The following is a 21,243-nucleotide window of genomic DNA, read 5'->3' as shown; positions in this document are numbered from 1 at the left end:
CGGGATTAAAATGCTTTATTTGCTCGGGGTGCGACGGAGCTCCCAGTTCACGCTGCCATCTCCGTCGGTGACGTCACTTCCCTCTGTCTTACAGAATTTTAATGGATTCCTATGGACATCTGGGTAGGTTTTTACCTTTCTCCTGTAATTATAACTAAGTTCTGCCTTCTGAACCAAAAGAGTTGTGGATTGTACTAGAATACAAGAAAGCATGCTGAGTACAGAAAGGAAATTAAGACCAAGCTGGAAAGTAGATAGGGCCTGTGGTATTAAAATTAAGAAGGGGAAATGGGCATGTGGTATTAAAATAGGAAGGGGAAATGGGCAGACTAAGATGTACTTTGCAGTTATTGTGAAATGTACATACATTTGTAGAAGTAAAATTAATTGTACCACATGAGATTATTAAAACTGATCTTTTTATTAGAGCTCCATAATATATCTTGTTGCAACAAGGAGGAAAGACTGGGAGAACAGTCTCTCTCTCCTTTCAAGTCTCCCTGAAGTTTGCAACACAAATGCTTACATTTATACTCTCAACCACATATGAGGTTATTGATACAGCTACACAGAATTCTGTAGCAATCTGGTTTCAGGACCCATTTCAGCACTGAAACTGTTATCACTGCAGTTCTCAACGAAATCTACACTCACTGGGAAAGGCTCAATGTTGTCTTGGCTGTCTCTCTTGAGCTCTCAATTTATTCCTTAGTCCATCTGCCACTTTAATCCAGTCCACTGGTGTGGCATTTCATTTTTATGCAGATGACATTCTGATACTCTTTCCTACCACTCGATCCTTTCAAAGACTGCTTATGGCTCATTTCTGACTGGCTTGTTGCATACAAATTAGTTTTAAATAAGGAGAAGACCGTAGTATGCTGTTTTTCCAGAGGCCTTTCTGTGCCAACCTCACCTTAGATTTCTTTGGTTAATCTTTTCAACCAGTCAGCTCTTTCTGTTATTTAAGGATTATCCTTAACTCACACCTTTCATTTGTCCTCTAGATCTCCAGTGTTTGCAAACAGGTTTCTTTATCCTCCGTCAGCTCAGAGCTGTCCGCTACTACTTTAGCCCTGATGTTTTTAATTCTTTCACTGCTCACAACCCAGTTAGACTATTGTAATATAGTTTACCTCGTATGCACCCAGGCCAATATCGAACGTCTACAAACCTTACAGAACATAGCTATCTGGGTCATGCTCAAGAACATATGTTACTCCATTGCTTAAGAAATACCATTAGCTTCCCATCCATCAGCATATAACCTTCAAATTGTTAGTGCTCACTTTCAAGGCTCACAGACGTGGGCTCCCATACTGCTTATCCACTCTCACCATCCCATCTTCTTCGATCATTAAATGACCACCAGTTAGTTTTGACGAGTCCTAGGTTTCTTAACTAGAATTTACAAGACATTGAGCATTCTTTTTCTTTGCCCTCTCTTGTTGGAATTCTCTCCCCCTCTACCTATGCACAGAACTTTCATTCAAAACTTTTTAAGCAGGTCTTAAGGCCTGGCTTTTTACCCAAGCGTTTGGTCCTGTTGAGGAGTAGTAACTAAGCTGACTGTTGCTGTGTTGTATATTACTATCCATTCTCTCTAATCCTCCTCCCCAACCAGGCTTTGTACTGTTTCCCTTTTTCTACTCTATCTTATCTTTACTCTGATCGGTTTGCATTTTCTTATCTTCAAACCTTTATGTGAGAGCTTTGCATAGTTTCGCACATGGCATGTTCCACCTCCCCCCCCCCCCAACCCCCCTCCTTCTGCTCCTGTTGTTCATAGTTTTACAGCTTCATGGTCTCATGCCCTAGCTACATTTTTATTTCAGCTATCAGGCCAGTCCTTGAATCGTTTCATGCATCTTGGGGTCTCAGCAGTTTGGACTTCTTATCCCCCTTTCTTCTCTCTCTTCCTGTCTCAGCACGTTTATCAATATGCACACGTCTCTTTAAACCAACAGAGTTCCTTTTGCTAATGATTTTAGAAAGCTATACTATGGTATTTTCTGATAGAAAGGGCCTACAAAAGTATAGTTATGCTTTCATCCCTAAAGAGTTCCTTTCTACCAGGGCATAAGCTATTTTTGCAATTATGTTAAATGGAAAAGCAATATATTTATACATTTCTCACACAAGTCCACAAACAGCAGGAAAGGCGCGAAGAGCAGCTGCTCTGAGGTGATGTTAAGACCCTCCACAAATACTTTGGCTTCCAATTTATTGATCAAAGTAAGGTTGTTCCCCTCTTGCCAGACCCATAACTTAGCTAGGTACACCAAGGCGAACCTGCCGCCCTTCTGATGAAGATCCATGCAGTACGTGGCCAGTTCCTTGTGCTGTGCCGCTACACGGGCTGAATAATCATTGACAAGTAAAAGGTTCTGGTCGTCATATTCCAGCTTGCCCATCCTACAGAACACCTTTAAAAAACTGCTCCTTTTCAAGCCAAAAAAAGTACTTGGCTATCACTGGTCTTGGTCTGGCTGCCCCATCCCGCTTCGCACCAATTCTATGGGCATGTTCACATCAATAGGCCCCATTTGCGCCATTCAAGCCTAGTTGTTTTGGCAGCCACTCTGAGAAGATTCTATAAAGGTCCACATCCAAGAGAGATTCTGGGAGCCCTACTCGCAAATTATTGCGGCAATTCTGATTTTTCCATCTCATCCACCAGATCCCTCAGCTGTGATGGGCAGTACCTCCAACTGTTCAGCCATGCGCTAACATCCTCTTGCTGAGAGAAACGGTTCTTCACCTCAGAGAGACGCTGACCCTGGGAATTTTTATTTTCCTGCGCATGGCAGAAACCTGGTGGTAATCGCCATTCTACGCATGTAGATGATTACCGCAAGGTTACCACGTGAGACCTTACTGCTAAGTCAATGGCGGTAAGGTCTCAGAACCAAAATGGACGCGTGCCAATTTTTATTTTGTCGCATGTCCATTTTTGGCAAAAATTTTAAAAAGGTCTTTTTTACAGGTGCACTGAAAAATGGATCTGTGTTCGCCCAAAACACGCACCTACACTAGCGCAGCATATTTTTCCCACCTTAGTGAAAGGACCCTTCAGTTGTGATTGAAACAGGTCTAGCTAAAACATCTTTATTTTGGTCTTAGACATTTTTATTTTGGTCTATTGTTGAAAAACGTCTTATCTTTTGATTCTACCCATGTCCCACCCAAAACACGTCCCCTTGAAATTTGGATGAATTGGGAGCAAAACATCTAAAATCAGGGTGTCGAAAATTGCAACTTAGATGTTTTTGAATGAAAAATGTTCTCCTGCCACCTTATGACATTTTTTGGACTTTTTTGTTTTGATAATGAGCTCCAAACTGTATTAGTAAGTTTCTGCCAGCAAAAAAAACTCTTGCTTTGTGGTTTCAGATAGAGATGCTATATTGGCATGTGTTGCCCAGATCTTGTGGAAAAGTTTAATGTATACTGCAGCAGCTTCATAACTAATTGATTGAAAAATGAAGTTGATTTTAATTGATGTTCTGGATCTACTGTGTTCCAGTTTTTAAGGACCCTCTGGAGTAGGCTGCAATGGAAAAGTCAAAAATCCCAGTCTCTGTTCATAAAGGACCAGTCCAGTATGGCAAAAATGGGATAACAGGTATGTGGCCCAAAGACAATTTGTATTACTACTTTATCATCTTTCACATGCTGCACATTAAAAAAAAATCTTCTCAGGATAGATTTAATATTATTTAACAACTCATACATGATGTAAGATTTTGGTAGGATCAATACAGATTTCTCTTTGTGAGTTTCTTTTCGCCATGCCTGATCAGCCAAGGGCAATGGGTTATGTCCCCCTGCCACCCGATGAAGCCAAAGAAAAAGAACTGCCTTCTCTCCCCTTTAGAGTAGGCTGCTCCTGGAAGGCCGTAAGTCCGGATTCCCAGTGAAACACAGACTGTTCCTGGGGCATGCTGCAGTTAATAGTCCTTTTGGAGCTGATTTCCCTACTACTACTACTTATCACTTCTATAGCACTACAAGGCATACGCAGTGCTGTACACCATACATGAAAAGACAGTCCCTGCTCAAAGAGCTCACAATCTAAATAGGACAGGCAAACAGAACAACTAAGAGGTAAGGGAATTAAAGAGGTGGGGATAAAAGGGTACAGGACAAGTGAGTAGTGGTTAGGAGTCAAAAGCAGCGTTAAAGAGGTGGGCTATCTCCCTCTTGGAAACAGACTAGAGGGCTAAAATTGGTGGATGCCTGTCTACAGAGCCCAGGGATGCTAAATCTGATGGTATTTCATCGCTTCCCCACCCCGCTTGTTCCCGGTTGTAGCAGCAGTGCCTACTGTCCTCCTCTACTCTTGGGAAGGGGCCAGAGATATAAGCATGCCTCCTGGTTTATTATAGTGCTGTCTCAGATTAGGACTTGGTCAGGCTTTCTGAAGTGATCACATTCCCCCACCCCACCCCTTTCTCTCCACTTGGTTCTAGTGTATCCTGGGTGGAAACGGAGGTAATATACTTCAGGTAACTCATAACAGTTCAAGTGTCAGCCAGTGCATTTGGCCTGGCTTGGGAGCAGGCAAGCAAGCAGGGACCAGGTGGGCAGCTGCGATCTGCGGAGGTTCAGCATCCAGCTAAAAGTGAAGCTGGTGAAGCTCCCCAGATTGAGCTGTGGCCTATGCACTGTGCATGGAGTGCAACTTGGTCAGAGCTCCTGTGTGGATGGAATCCCTAGTCTTTTTAAATGTTTGCGTTGCACCAAAAATACTTAAGAAAAGCCCACTGAAACCTTTATATCCCTCTTTCCTTCTGATTAGAGAAATGGGGAAGTTCATGAAGGCTACCCTCAAGGGCATGGCAGTCTGCACTGCTCTTGTTCTACTGAGTTAATATTTCAGCAGGTAGTGTCACATGCATATCAGAGCTCCTCCCCATTCCCTGGAGAACTCTTGTTTGACATGCTTCAGAATATTTGCTGCAGAGCTATCATCTTCACTGTTACTCTAGAGAGAATTGTGCTTTCTGATCTAACCTCTCTAGTTCTGCCTCTGATGCAGCCTTCTGGTGAAACCTGTCCACGCCAGGCACATTTGTTTGTTTGAATTAAAATTCTTGCTTTTTGATCCTCTATACTTGTGGATCTACTGTTTGTTCTGCTCTGTTGGCATTGCAGATCTTCTGCCTCTCTTTTGTGTCTCCTGCTCCTGTTCTCTACTGAGTTAATATTTCAGCAGGTGGTGTCACATGCATATAGGAGCTCCTTCCCATTTCCTATCAGCTAGGGGAGCAATAATGGGAATAGCCTGCAGAACCAGCTCTGCCCCTTCACACAAGTGAAGCTTTCCAGAATGCCTTTAAGGCCAGATTAAGCCTGAGATTCACGAAAACTTTTCTGCAGCCTAATAATAATAACAACAAACCCAAAAAAACCTGGGTTTCCTGCTTTGACAGCACCTTCAGGTTCCACTTTGAGCCCTAATCTGTGGCCTTGCATGGAAGGAACCACAGTCTGACTTTGGCAGTTTTGGGGTTGTAGAGCCTTCCACACTGACTGTGACAAGAGGAGGAGAGATTGGAATCTCCATAGATTATGAATAGGCCTGGAGGTTGCAAAAGTTCAATCTGCTGGTCCTTTCAAAAAGGGCTTGTTGTCACTTGTAAAGTGTCAATTATATATACAAAACTTAGTTTGTAAATCCTCAAGAATTGTTGAGCATATTTTATGACAAACTTCACAGCCACAGACCCACAAAAAGTTCAAAGCCCTGACTGAGACTTTTAACACAACAGTGAAATTATGCAGTTGGGCCTTTTCCATTTTGTGTTCAGACTTTTGTTAGTGACACTATGAGCACCAAGAAAGCAGCCCTAGGGCCTTTATATTCAGCTGGCTTGGCCAGCATATAAAGTTAAAATGTTGGCACTGACACATCTTTATTCACATGCTAGAGAGAAAAAGTTTCTGGATGCCATAACTGACTACTTTATGGAGCCTTACTGGCCCAGGAACCAACCAAAGGGGAAAACTAGTTCTTACTGGTATACAAACCTGATGCAAGGGGTGATGGTGGTGAGGCCATTAGGTACTAGTGATCAAAATGTGATTGATTCCGTCATCACTAGCAGAAAGATGCTAACAAGAACTGCTGTTGTAGTACTTAATTTTAGAGACTGATAAAATAAGGAAGTTGGGGTGGGGGGGCTAAATGAAGCTGCTGCCAGGGTCAAAAGCTTGCATGGACATTTAAAAAGACCGCTTAGGAATTCAAGATAAAATATATTGCATACACTAAACAAGTTTTGAAAGTAGGTCAAACAGGCAAGTTACATGTAAAATCATAAGCCAGGACAAGAGAAGCTTGTTATAGAGGCAAGAATAAATTCTAAACCTGTTCAAATACATCTGAAGACAAAAGCCTGTTAGGGAGCTGGCTGGATCTGGATGACTAAGGGGTTAAAAAAAAAAGTGCTCAGGGAGGAAGATAATAGCAGCAAAACTAAACAACTCCTTTTCCCTCTGTCTTTACCAAGGATGTTGGTCATACCCACACTGGAAACCTTTGTTTTGATGGGAAGATTCTGAGCAAGTGAAGCACATCACTGTTATTCTGAGAAGATGTAATAGATCAAACTGACAAAACTCAACTGCAAGAAATCACCAGGACAGCATGGTATTCATCCCAGTGTCCTGGAAGAGCTGAAACATGAAATTGCTAACCTGTTGCTAGTAATCTGTAGTCAGTCAAAATGGTAAAGTTACCCAAGGATTGGAGGGTGGCCACTATAATGCCAGTTTTTAAAAAGGTCTCCAGGGTTGATCTGGGAAACTATAGGCCAATAAGCCTGATGTCTATGCTGGGCAAAATGGTTGAATCTATGCAAAAAAATAAAATAAAAATTATGGACCATATAGTTACACAGCTGAATGAGCATGAGTTCAGAAAAGGCCACTGTCATCTTACCAACTCTAGATTTTTTTTTTTTAATATAAACAAGTAGATAATTTTTTTTTGTTACATTTGTACCCCGCGCTTTCCCACTCATGGCAGGCTCAATGGTGGGCTGCCTTTATATCTGACAGATCAAGGAGGGGTTCCCTACGAAAAGTCATAATACCCAAAGGAGTAGGGAGTATTGCGTTCAATTCTGGTCACCATATTGCAAAAAAGATATAGTGGAAATAGAAAAGGTTCAAAGAAGCGACCAAAATGCTAAAGTGAATGGAACTCCTCTTATTGAGGAAAGGCTAAAGAGGTTAGGGCTCTTTGCTTGGAAGAGAGACGGATGAGGGGGAGATATGATTGAGGTCTGCAAAATCCTGAGTGGTACAGAACAAGAAGTGAATTGGTGAGTTGTTTTTTTACTCATTTCAAAAGTTCAAAGACTAGGGGACACTCAAGGAAGTTATATGGAAATACTTTTAAAACAAATAGGAGGAAATATTTGTTCATTCAACGAATAGTTAAGCTCTGTTTGCCGGAGGATGTAGTAACAGTGTATCTGGGTTTAAAAAAGGTTTGCACTAATTCCTGGAGGAAAAGTCCATAGTCTGCTAGAGACAGACATGGGGAAGCTACTGCTTGCCCTGGAATTGGTAGCATGGAATGTTGCCACTATTTGGGTTTCTGTCAGGTTCTTGTGCCCTGGGTTGGCCACAGGATACTGGGCTAGATGGACAATTGTTCTGACCTAGTATGGCTATTCTTATGTTCTTATGACTGCCAATCCATGCAAGACTCCAGAGATAAACAGTTATAAAGAATATATTTATTAAAATAAATAAAATAAAACATACAATGGACTCAACATGGTCCCGTGTTTCAGCAGAAATATGCCTGCTTCAGGAGTCAGAGTATCTACATATACAAAATGCATTGAGCCATTGTATCTTTGGTTTTTTTTTTTGTTTTTAATTAATATATTCTTTATTACTGTCTACCTCTGTAGTCTTGCCTGGATTGGTTGTTCTACGTCCCTTCTCTATTCCTTTGGAAGGGCTGCCTTATATAGCATATTTGGATTTTCAGAAGGTATCGGACCAAGTCCCTCATGAGAGACTCCTTTAGGAAATTAAAGAGTCATGGGTAGGAAGCCATGCTCTTCTATGGATTGCATAACAATTCAAATACAAACAGTAGGACTAAATGGTCAGTTATTCACATGGAAAAAATGTCAGTAGTTGAGAACCCCAAGGGTCTGTACTGGGACCTGTGCTGTTTAACATATTCATAAACGATCTGGAGATAGAGGTGACGAGTGAGATGATCAAATTTGCACATGACTCAGTTAAAACAGCAGAGGACTGCAAGACTGGGTGTCTTCATGACAAATAAATTTTAATAGGGGAAAAATAATCCCAACTATAAGTACAAAATTCTGGGTAATGAGTTAGGAGTCATCCCAGATAGTTTGTTGAAATTCTTAGCTTAGTGTGCTACAGCTGCTAAAAAGGTAAAAAAAATGTTAGGGATTATTTGAAAAGGAATGGAGAACAAAATAAAGTACAGTTATGCTTTGTTTTGGTCCCTGATGCAATTGCACCTTCATTACTTAAAAATGATATAGCAGAAATAGAAAAGGTTCAGAGAAGGGCAACAGAAATGATAAAACACCTACCTTATGGAGAGAGGTTAGGGCTCTTCAGCATGAAGAAAAAACAACCGAGTGGATATGACAAAAGCCGGAAAGGATAAAGAAGAGTTAGGGATAGAAGAATTTACTGTTTTTCAAAGGGATTAGTTGTGGGGGTGGGAGTGGGGTTTGACTCAACCTTTTGTGTTTGAAATGTAATGTGTATAAGTGTAAAGTTCACCCCACTCATGATTTTATAAAACATTTTTTTCAGAAAAAAAAGTGATTTTAATTGTAAATCATTTTGGGTATCTGGGACAGAGGTGAGTAGACTGAATTCATAAACAGCTTGCTTAGGGGGATTCTTAAGTAGGGCAGCTGCGCATCACATAGAGGCGTATTATCAAAGCACTGACTTATAAAGTTACGTAATAACCTATGGAACTTTGTAAGTCTTAAGTGCTTTGAAAATGAATCCCATAAAATCTAAGTCAGTCTGCTGCATGGAGAGATCAGTAAAACCTTATTAGACAGCTAGTAAAAGGCTGACATATGCTACTCCAACCTCTGTTGGTCTTTTTTTTTTTCTTTAGCAGAGGGAAAGTAGAAAGAAATTAAAATCACTTTGTTATATTTTCAGTCATTGCAACGTGTACATGGATTGTTAAATGTGGGACTTTTCCCCCCTTAATTTGGCATCCTTTCCACAATCATCCTGTGGTCTGGAATTCACTCTTGAATGATTATGCATGCTGCTCTGTTTTCCTTACTGACCAGCAAGTGATGTTAAATAAAATACACATCCACACAACGTTCTCACGGCACTCTGGAGCTGAAAGAACACAATTGAGGGTTGAGTGTATGAGGATTTTTGGCTTGGGGGAAAAATCATTTTGGAGCCAATTTTGTAGGAGAACTTATGTAAGAGGTAATTTCTTCAATATTTAAATCAGAATGTAGAATACGTAGATGTATTACAGGGACATTATAAAGGCTGGTTTCATAAATCATTTTCCATAAAGCATGTTTTGCATGAGGATCATGAGCCGTATAAAATGGTGCTGCTGAATGCATGTGCTGATAAGAAAGTGGTTATTGATACCTGTGCTGCCTGTAGGTATTCCCAGAGGTAGTTTGAGAGGAGGGGAAGAAGTATGATGTACACATTTTAAAATAAGTAAACATATGCACATACCATGGAGCAGCTGTAAATTTGTGTGAGCATTTTGTACACTACTGGGGATGGTTTTGGTGCCTGTTTTATCAAAGGACATAAGTACTTATGTCACAGGGTAATTTAACAAAACATGTTCCATGTAAATGTTCTGCATATATAAAATGGCTGTTGTATGTATATATCATTCATGCAGTTTTATAAGTATGCAGGCTAGCAAGCACACATGCTTTTATGTGATCTTCATGTAAGTGCTCTCAGTGGTATAGTTTGAGAGGAGCAGGGACTGAGTTGTGATGTATGTCAGAGAGTACTACAAAATTAAATTTGTATGGAAACATTTGTTTGCTATTGGATTATTCTAGGAGCCTATCTTCTTGGACAAAATATATGCACTTTTAAATATTTGCAATTGATATCAGTGCAATGACAGTAGAGAATCCAAACTAGAATTAAACATAGACCACTATAACAGATGTAGGGTGCTCCATTCTTAGGTAGTAGAATGGGGTGGACCACTGGATCCATGGCCCAACCAGTATTTCTTCCTACACAGCACCAGCAACTAGAGAGTTTGGGGGAAGGGAAAGGGCATAGCCAGGGATTTTTTTATTTGGTCCCTCCAACCAAAATATTTTTGGGGCCCCTGGGCCTATTATCAAATTACTCCCCCCCCCCCCCCAATGTGCCTAGCAGCAGGGCTGTGATCCTCCTTGATTTCATCTTATTCAAAAAGGTTTAACATGATTCTAGTTATCTTGCAGCCATTGAGACCACCATTTGGCAGTTATTCTGTCTTTTGAATTGACAAGTTTGGGTGTTTTCTTCAGCATAAACTTGATTTTTGTATTTGTGTTGCAAATATTTTTAACAGATACAAATTTACCGTGTCCCAAGAAAATCTGCCCATCCAAACCAGTTCTACCACTTTTTAGTAAAGACCCCAACATCAGTTTTGCAGTGAAAGGTCCGGTGAATGGAGTGTTCAAAGCTACGAGTCAAAGGTAAATGCTGATAATTTCTGAATGGACTGAGTCCTTCATGCAGGATTTCTTCTAGAGAAGGAGGTCTTGGCACCAGTGCTCTGTGAACTACATTGTTGTGCTTTCAAAGTTTTATACTCTTGATAAGCTCTGCATCATTTGATCACCAACTGGACTATTGGCCTCATGCGTTGTTTCAGAGGTCTTCTGGAAAGAACTGATTTGGATACAGGTATAGCTTTCTTTGGCTGTAAAGATCTCACCTAAAAAAGTGTAAATGTTGATCAGCTATGTTCAGCCTCATAGCAAAGCTGAGAACTTGCCTGTTTCCATGAGATTTTAATTTATGTTCATCTAATTTGTTTTTATTCTTACAGATTCATATATTTTATGGTAGTTTTAAGTTGCTTAGACAATCCTTGGATTAACTGGTTCGGAAGGCAGTATTGACAGTCCCTGGGGAGGAGGGAGTCATTGTCATTGCTTGAGGATGACACCACTACTACTACTTAACATTTCTAGAGCGCTACTAGGGTTACGCAGCGCTGTACAATTTAACAAAGAGAGACAGTCCCTGCTCAAAGAGCTTACAATCTAATAGACAAGTGAACGGTCGGTCCTTATGGTCAGGTTTAGGGTCCATGATTGCAGAGTTTAGAAAGAACTCAAAGCCAAACCCCAGTCCAGGATCATAATTGCGGTAACCAGACTAGCCCCCCTGTTTACTAAACTGCGTGGCAAAGCTGACACAGTCCATTCAAAGTGAATGGGCTGTGTCTGCATCAGTGCACCACAAGCTCTAGTGCAGCTTAGTAAACAAGAGGGTAGGTATGTTAGGGATCAAGAGGGTATTTAAAAAAAAAAAAAAAGGTGAAATCCCTAGGTAGGTGCAAATGAAGGCACAAGGTGCCAGACTGTAGCTCTATTTCTATAGTTTGAGCTGAAAGTACAAAGACAGAGGAGGACACTGGAGTCATGGAAAAGGAAAAAAAATCTTGGTATTAAGTAGGGTGTTTAGTCTGGGGGAAGAAAAAGACAAAATAGAGAAAATAATGGTAGCCTTGTATAATGACTTTATAGTGAGTGAAAGGTAAACAAAATATATAGGTTTTAGTATAATTCTAGTTTACTGAACAAAAACCGACTTTTTTTCAAACGTGCTGCTAAATTAAAGAGCAGCATTGGAAGTTTGTTCCCAGGTCAGAAGCTTATAACACAGTTGATATGACAATATCTTGTATCACTGGCATCCCTTTAAGAAGCATTAATCTTTGCTGTATACCATGCTTAAAAGAAGCATAAGAATTGAGCAGATTTCTTGACTGACACTCCACGTGCTGTCACATTAACTAACTGACTGTCCTCATTGGGGCAACCCAGGATAATGTGGTATAGCCTGTGTTCTTGTACACCACCTTGGGTGAATTTTTTCAGAAGGAAGGATGTCCTGAATACAAGATTGTCTTATCAGGTTGTAAACCTGGTGGGGGGGGGGGGGGGGGGGGGAGGGGTAAAAGAATATCTGATCTGCTTGCACCTTTTCGTACACTGAGGATCCCAAACTAGCCTTAATTTTACTTAAAAAAGTATAGCATGTATAAGAGATCTTTGCAGTTAAAAGAAATAGAAACAAAATGGGAAGTATGCATACAAAGCAAACATAGGGAGTACTCATTTAGGAGCCTTAAGGCAGCATTTGCATGTATAAAGGAAACTTTATGAAGCATTTTCTGCATGTAAAGCATTTTTACATGCAGAAAAGTTGTTGTTCTGTGGTGGTGGTTTTTTTTGCACACAGATATATATGTGTGTAAAATGTAGGCATACAGAAGAAGAGTGCCTGCTTTTTATGTGAATTTTCATGTAAACCTTTGTGATCTAGAAAACATACAAAATAACAATCCCAAACTATTCATGAACTTTATTGCTTGCCTCAGCGGTGTAACTCACTGGTGTCTAAGACTTGCAACAGCGAGACGTACAACACCAGCCTCATCATTGACTTTGCAGAGAGAAAAGTATAGGTGAAATCACTATCATAACTTTGTGATCTAGGCATGTATTTTATAACTGGCATTACACCTTTTGGAGCAGATGTAAATTTGTATGTGATGACTTGTATGTTACTAGGCAGATTCTGAATGCCTGTTTTCTGAAGACAGACACCTCTGTTGCCTTTTTAAAAGCCAGTTTACATAGGCACATTTTCTGACTTTGACATAGATGCTGTGTTAAAATGCTACTCTCATAAGATACATATGAGTTTCGATTTTAGAAATGATGTTCCTTATACTTAGCATGCAAGCTTTAAAATGTACAGAAACAAGGCTTGGTTTGAGAGGTTCTTCAAAGCTTATGTATATTCTGTTTTTTTAGAATAGCAATACATGTATATTTAAGAAAATCTCCCCTGTATTTGCAGTCCTCCAAGTCACACAACCTCTGACAAACTTGAGGGGGGTTGGCCCTAGGGTTTAAAGGAGCACTTCATGATGGAGATTCTGCCTTCCCTTCCCCCACTGGGAAAAGTGCATGTGTGTTGGTTCCCCCCATCCTTTTTTTAGGAAAGCGTCTTGATTAGTGGCTATTGTATGTTGTGAATACAGCCTTATAAAAGTACCTGTATATCAAATGCCTAATACAAATACTATATTTATAATTAATGCCTACCACTTTGGATGTACCACTAAAAGTTTATAGTCTAATAAGACGATATACAGCTCTTCCAAAAAATCCATGACCCTTATAAAATCTGTCACCCATGTACGCCTCCCTCCCCCATGACACTTTTTATGCATGCAGGTTTGTAACATATTTTCTTCTCTTGTAGAGCATATCCACATGACTCTAGCCATTATTGATAAAAGGCTTGCTGCTTGCCAAGCCTTCTATAAAAATACTAGCAAAAAAGGCCCGTTTCTCAAAGAAATGAAACAGGCGCTAGCAAGGTGATGACCCTCGACATCGCATACCGTTGCCTGGCAGCTGTGCACCGTTGCCTTCACTCACAGAAAATGACCCCTTCTCCTGACGCTCCTCCCTTCTTCCCATACAGTTCCCTCTGATAGGTCCCTTGAGGTCGCAACTGTGCACCATTGCCTTCACTCTCACTGTTCCGCCCTCGACGTCATCACGTTTTGACGTGAGGGCGGGGCAGAGAGAGATGTGACCGACTTACGAATGTTACGAACCCTTCACTGAAACCACGGAGTCAGCTTCAGAACGTTGGAGGTGCGTTTTATTATAGTAGATTTGCTCAGTTGTCCACTTAAATTATCTGTACAAAATTATTCTCTAAACTTACACCAATAGGGTCACTTTCTCCGCTTTAGTAATCTTTTCCTAAAGGAGCCTAGTAGAAATTTATGCACTCACCAAGGCCCTCCTTTACAGCTTCAAATCCCTCCTCCCACCAGGTTAGTTTCTCATGCCACAAACCGGCACATATTTCTTGACTTCCTCCACATTTTCTCCAGCATTAGTGGCCCTGGTGTTGTGCCAGTGCCTCTTGTTCTAGGAAGAGTTTGGGTAGTTCATGGTGGCTTCAGGCTTGGTATACTGTCTCCTGTTCTTCAGCAGTGGTGGCCCTGGTGCAGTTTCCCTTTCACACCTCCCTTCCTCCTGGGATAGGTTGGGATGTTTGGGCTGCTATTGTAGCCCAAGTGAACAGCTTCATGCTGCAGTTTCGTTTGTCTTAAAAAAAAAAAAAAAAAGTAAACAAGGGAGATGTACAGAAACATGTTACAGAATATACATATACATTGTGCGTCCATTTATAAAGACAAAAGCTGAACCGATCCAGGGAATTCACCTTTATGAAAATGCAATAAACAAGCTTTTCTGGCCTTAAGATTATGCAAGTCTAAGAATGCAGAATAATTCTGGCCTCTGAAAACACTGGTGCTAGATTAATTGGATTTTCTTATAGTGAAAAGTACTTTTATATCTATATCCAACAATGACTTAGGGGCCCTTTTACTACATCTTAGCACATTCTAACAGGTGTTAGTGCACGCTAAAAGCTACACATCCTATTTTATATCTGTGGGCCATGTGGCATACAGTGCATGCTAATGTCCGTGAGCATTCACTAAGCTTAAATAAAAACTCTCTTAGTGTGTAACTGAGGTCTTGTAACATCGATAATGGCCATTAACTATGTGATTTAGGACATTTCAGCGTTCTAGTGTGAATTCATGAACTGTTTTACTCCTTTGTGAATACTTGACACATCTAAATCTTTAGTCCTTAGTTTGAAGATTTCTTGTGCCCTTTCCCTACAATATATGTCAAACTGCTTTGGTCGTACCACAGAAAGGCGTACATCAAATCCATGACCAGCTTCCTGAAACTGTAATATGTAGCCATGCAGAGGGATCTGGGTTGAATTCCCAGTTCTGGTCTTTTCTGGGTAGGTTGGAGATGTGGGCCTAGAGCTACCCTGGGGGTAGGAGGAGGCAGATGGGCGTCAGGCACTGTGCAGTTCAATATCTAGTGACCAGATGTAGGGCCAATGATTTGATTACAGGGTTCTAGATGGTGCATATTCTCCCCAGGACCCTTTTGAATGGGTGCACCACCCAGCTAACCTAACAGAAAATGTTACAATACTGCACAGTACTCCTCTCCCCCCCCTCCTCCCAGCTACTCCTTCATACCACCCGGCTGGCAAACCTTTCTGGGAAGTATAGCTTTGATAGGTGGTCTAAGGTCATTTGGAGGGAAGACCAGAGGGAAAAAAAATCCTCGTGTTCTGACTGAATTGGAAACTGGAAGGAGTAAGAAAAAACTACTTAGTCGAACTTCTGTGTTTAGTTTTCAGGCTCTTACAATGTTCTCTGTCAGGTATCTAGATCATAAATCAGTTGCTTTAACTATTTTCAAGTAATATTTAAAATCTGAATTAGCATTTCTAAGCCCATTGTATATTTAAGAACATTTTCATTCTACTCTTTTTCTACTGTTTTTATTTATATTTTTTGACTTACATGCACCTGCTTATCTTTATCTAACAGGCCTTCCCTTGCTTCCAGGAGAACAGGAGTAGCAGGCCGAGGGTAAGTTAAGTGAAATGCTTTTTTTCTTTTAGCATCCCTGGAGATCGTAGTTTAGTGATGGATTATTATGTTTGAGAGTAGTGCTATTCATTTGACAGTTTTGGGTCTTTATTTTTCACTTTCGAATCACAAATTCTTATTTGTGATTCGAAAGTGAAAAATAAAGTGAGCAGTAACTAAAAACCATATGAGTAATAGTTGTGCTAGTTCTGTGAATACAGTAGGCAGTATAGCAGGATAGACTCTGGTGTCTGGATCAGAGTTCTGCTACTTTGGTGCTAGTAACCTTTCCTTTAACATTCAGATAATTGTATGTTGTTTGTGTGTGTTTCTTTTTCTGTCTGTGCATTGCTGCAGTTTGGCGTATAAGAACTTAAGAATAGCCATACAGGGTCAGACCAATGGTCCATCTAGCCCAGTATCCTGTTTCCAGCAGTGGCTAATCCAGGTCACAAGTACCTGGCAGAAACTCAATTAGTAGCACCATTCCATGTTATCAGTCCCAGGGCAAGCAGTGGCTTCTGTGTCCATTTCAATAATATACTATGGACTTTTCCTCCAGGAACTTGTCCAAACCTTTTTTAAACCAAGATAAGCTAACTGCTGATACCACATCCTCCAGCAATGAATTCCAAAGCTTAACTATTCTTTGGGTGAAAAAATATTTCCTCCTATTTGTTTTAAAATTATTTCCATACAATTTCATTGAGTGTCCCCTGGTCTCTCTTTTTGAATGAGTGAAAAATGGATTCACCTCCTCCTGCTTCATACCACTCAGGATTTTGTAGCCCTCAGTCATATCCCCCCTCAGCCGTCTCTTTTCCAAGCTGAAGAACCCTAACCTCTTTAGCCTTTCCTTATGGAAATGCTTCCATATCTTCTCTATCATTTTGGTCGCTGTTCTTTGAACCTTTTCTAATTCCGCTATGGCGACCAGAATTGAACACCGTACTCAAAGTGAGGTTGCACCATAGAGTAATAGAGGCATTATAATATTTTTGGCCTTATTTTGCACCCCTCTCCTAATATTTCCTAACATCCTGCTTGCTGTTTTAACCGCCACCACACTGGGCAGAAGATTTCAACATATTGTCTACAATGACACCTAGATCTTTTTCTTGAATGCTGACTCCTAAAGAGGATCATAGCGTCGGATAACTATAATTCAGATTATTCTTCCTAATGTGCATCACTTTGCTTTTGTCTACATTAAATTTCTTCTGCCATTTCTATGCCCGGTCTTCCTGCAATTTTTCACAATCTGCATGCGTTTTGACAACTTTGAATAGTTTTGTGTCTTCTGCAAAATTTGATCACCTCACTCATCATTCCAATTTCCATATCATTTATAAATATATTAAATAGCACTGGTCCCAGTACAGATCCCTGTGACACTCCACTATTCACCCTCCTCTATTGAAAAAAATGACCATTTAATTCTACCCTCTGTTTTCTGTCCAATAGCCTAGTCTTAATCCACAGAAGGACATTGCCTCCTATCCCATGACTCCTTAGTTTTTTCAGGAGTCTCTCATGATGAACATTTGTCAAAAGCTTTCTGAAAATCTAGATACACTTAATCAACTGGCTCACCTTTATCTACATGTTTATTCATGCCTTCAAAGAAATGAAGCAAATTGGTGAGGCAAGACCTTCCTTAGATGAATCCTTGCTGACTCTGTCCCATTAAATCATGTTTGTCTACATGTTCTGTAATTTTATTCTTTATAATAATTTCCACTATTTTGCCTGACACTGAAGTCAGGCTTTCCAGTCTGTAATTTCCCAGATCACCCTGGAACATTTTTTCTAAAATTGGCATCACATTGGCCACCCTCCAGTCTTCAGGTACTACGGATGATTTTAACGACAGGTTACAGATCACTAGCAGCCAATTAGCAATTTCATGTTTGAGTTCTTTCAGTACTCTGGGGTGTATACCATCCAGTCCAGGTGATTATCACTCTGTAACTTGTTAATTTGACTCAGTACATCTTCCAAGTTCACCAAGATTTCTTTCAGTTTCTCCGCATCGTCACCCCTGAAAACCATTTCCAGTATAAGTAGATCTCTTACATCTTCTTCCGTAAAGACCAAAGCAAATAATTTGTTCAATCTCTCCGTTATGGCCTTGTCCTCCCCAAGTGCTTCTTTTGCTTCTTCCTGGTTGAATGGTCTCACAGATTCCCTCGCAGACTTCTTGCTTCTGAAATGCCTGAAAAAAAGTGTTGCAATGAGTTTCATCTCCATAGCAAGTTTTTCTTCATATTCTCTTTTAGCCTTCTTTTATCAATGCTTTTGCATCTGGCTTGACAGTACTTAATGTTGCTTCTTATTTTCTTCATTCAAATTCTTTTTCCATTTTTTGAAGGATGTTCTTTAGGCTCTAATAGCCTTGTTCACCTCACCTTTTAGCCACGCTAGCTGCTGTTTGCTCTTTTTTCCCCACCTTTATTAATATGTGGAATACATCTAGTCTGGGCTTCCAATATGGTATTTTTAAACAACGCCCATGCTTGATTTAACGTCCTAATGTTTGAGTCAGACCTTTTCAGCTTTTTATTTATTTATTTGTTGCATTTGTATCCCACATTTTCCCACCTATTTGCAGGCTCAATGTGGCTTACATTGTTCCGTAATGGCGATCGCCATTTCCGGAATGAGAAATACAAAGTGGTATTGCATTAAAGTTCATAATTGACAGAATAGATCAAGCAATCAAGTATAGAGAATTCATTTTCGTAATAAGAAATAAAGTGGTATTGTGTTAAAGTTCATTCGTGACAGAGTAACTTAGGCAGTCAAGTATAGAGAGTTCGGTTTTGTCCAATTCTGGTATGAGTTTTGTTGTCAGGTATTTAGGATGGATCATTGTGGTATGCCTTTTTCAACAGGTTGGTTTTTAGTAATTTTCGGAAATTAGTTATGTTGTGTATTGTTTTTGTGGCTTTTGGTAGTGCATTCCACAGTTGCGTGCTTATGTAGGAGAAGCTGGATGCATATGTTGATTTGTATTTTAGTTCTTTGCAGCTGGGGTAGTGGAGATTCAGGAATTTACGTGCTGATATTTTAGTGTTCTGGTTGGTAAGTCTATGAGGTCTGACATGTAGACTGAGACCTCACCGTGAATGATTTTATGAACCAGAGTGCAGATTTTGAACGTAATACGTTCTTTCAGTGGGATCCAGTGTAGTTTTTCTCTTAGGGGTTTGGCGCTTTCGTATTTCGTTTTTCCAAATATGAGGCTGGCTGCTGTGTTTTGGGCAGTTTGGAGTTTCTTGATGATTTGTTCTTTGCATCCAGCATAGATTGCATTGCAGTAATCTAGCTGACTTAGCACCATTGATTGTACCAGGCTGCGGAATATTTCCCTTGGGAAGAAAGGTTTTACTCTATTGAGTTTCCACATTGAATGGAACATTTTATTTGTTGTATTTTTCACATGGCTTTCTAGTGTGAGATTTCTGTCAAGTATAACTCCTAGAATTTTCAGGCTATCTGAAACAGGAAGGGTAAAGTTTGGGGTGTTGTATAGTGGTGGGTTTGTTCGTGTTGTATTGTGATGAGAGGATGAGACATTGTGTTTTTTTCTGTGTTTTTTTTATTAAGTTTCAAAATAATACATTCAAAACAATAAATGTATGGCAATCAGGAAATACATCCAAAGGAATTGAAAAAACACCATCCATTACATTCTCATGGATTTTCAGAAAATGTCTTACATTCTTAGACCACAAATAACTCAATCAAGATACAAGGTAATGATCATAGGAAACATTGAGTAACAACTCTTATTACAGATATAAGGAGGAAAAAATCACAAGCTTTGCCAGCGGTTTTAGCTCCCTACTGGTATCACCAAGGCTTGAGGGTCCCTACTTTCCTTATTTATTAAGAGGAGCTTCAGTTTTTCTGGATCAAAGAATACGTAATGAACATTTCCAAAGGAAACAAGACATCTACATGCAAATTTTAGTTTAAAAGTTCCACCCAAGGAGAGAGTTCGAGACCTAAGCCCCCAAAATTCTCGCCTTTTCTTCTGTGTAGATTTACTAACATCAGGAAAAATCTGTATCTTCTCGCCATAGAACTGAGCTGCCCTGAATTTGAAGTAAAGCCGCAATATATTATTACGATCTGTCTCAAACGCAAAAGATACCAGAAGAGTAGTGCAATGTGTTTTTTCTGTGTTGAGTTTTAGTTGGAATGTATCCGCCCATGAATTCATGATTTGGAGGCTGTTTGATTCATTTGTAATTTCTGTTGGATCATGTTTGAACGGGATGTAGATCGTGACATCGTCTGCGTAGATGAAGGGATTAAAGCCTTGGTTGGATAGCGCTTTAGCTAGAGGTGTCATCATTAGGTTGAAAAGGGTCGGTGAAAGCAGTGATCCTTTGGGTACTCCGCATTCTGGTTTCCATGGTGGTGATGTATTCGAATTTGATATCACTTGGTATGTTCTTGCGGTTAGGAAGCCTTTGATCCAACTAAGTACGTTTCCTCCAATCCCGAAGTATTCTAGGATGTTTAATAGTATACTATGGCTTACCATGTCGAATTGTAGGAGAAGTATACTATTGCCAGTTGCAATTGCTTGTTTGAATTTGGTTAGGAGAGTGATTAGTACTGTTTCGGTGCTGTGGTTGGATTGAAATCCTGACTGCGATTCATGTAATATTGAGAATTTGTTTAAGTAATCAGTAAGCTGTTTGGTTACCATACTTTCCATTAGTTTGACTGCCAGAGGGATAGATGCTACTGGGCGGTAGTTGGTTATGTCATTTGCTTTTTTCTTTGTGTCTTTAGTTATTGGTGTAAGTAGTATGTTTCCTTTATCCTTAGGGAAGAGTCCGTGTTGTAACATGTAGTTTAGGTGCGTCGTGAGGTCTGTTATGAAGCATTGAGGGGCTGATTTTATTAGTTTGTTGGGGCATATGTCCAGTTTGCAGTGGGATTTGGTGAACCTGTTGATCGCTTGGGTGACTGTTTCATCAGTAAGTAGAGCAGTTTGTCCAGATTCTGTCTGCTGGATATTCGTCGGGGATTGAGTCCAGACAGTCAATGAATTTTTCGTGGTCAGTGGTATTAGGTGGTAACATGAGTCTTAGCTTTACAATTTTCTCGTTGAAGTATTTAGCAAGGTTGTCTGCTGATGGGGTGTCTGTGTTGGTTGTAGTAACTGGTGTGATATCTAGTTGTTTGCTCATGAGTAGGAAAAGATTATGCGTGTCTTTGTAGTCTGACCCTATTTTGGTTTTGTAGCATGACCTTTTGGTTTGTCTTATTGCATATTTGTATTTTCTTTGCGTTTGTTTCCATGCGTTAAGTGTATATTCATCTTTTGTTCCATGCTCGTTCAAGCCTCCTAACTTGTGTTTTTAGTTTTTTCAGCTCTTCGTTAAATCATGGTATCGAGTTGTGTCTTCGTGATGTTCTTGTTTGTAGTGGTGCTATGTTGTCTAATGTGCTTC

General features: G+C 40.1%; 1 protein-coding gene across 2 annotated transcripts in view; it reads left to right on the top strand.

The window, feature by feature from the left end:
* Positions 1-21,243, top strand: part of LOC115458659 — a gene marked incomplete at its 3' end in the record, with an annotated part of 51,755 nt that overhangs the window by 7,574 nt on the left and 22,938 nt on the right. For both annotated transcript variants that reach the window (XM_030188494.1, XM_030188495.1), the window contains 3 exon segments: positions 3,527-3,625; positions 10,604-10,733; positions 15,728-15,769. In XM_030188494.1, coding sequence (XP_030044354.1) covers positions 3,556-3,625; positions 10,604-10,733; positions 15,728-15,769 — 242 coding nt within the window.

Source organism: Microcaecilia unicolor, unplaced genomic scaffold (genome assembly GCF_901765095.1).
Source record: "Microcaecilia unicolor unplaced genomic scaffold, aMicUni1.1, whole genome shotgun sequence".
Taxonomy (NCBI): Eukaryota; Metazoa; Chordata; class Amphibia; order Gymnophiona; family Siphonopidae; genus Microcaecilia; species Microcaecilia unicolor.
The sequence above is the reverse complement of the archived record's forward strand: the minus strand, read 5'-3'. Positions and strand labels throughout refer to the sequence as shown.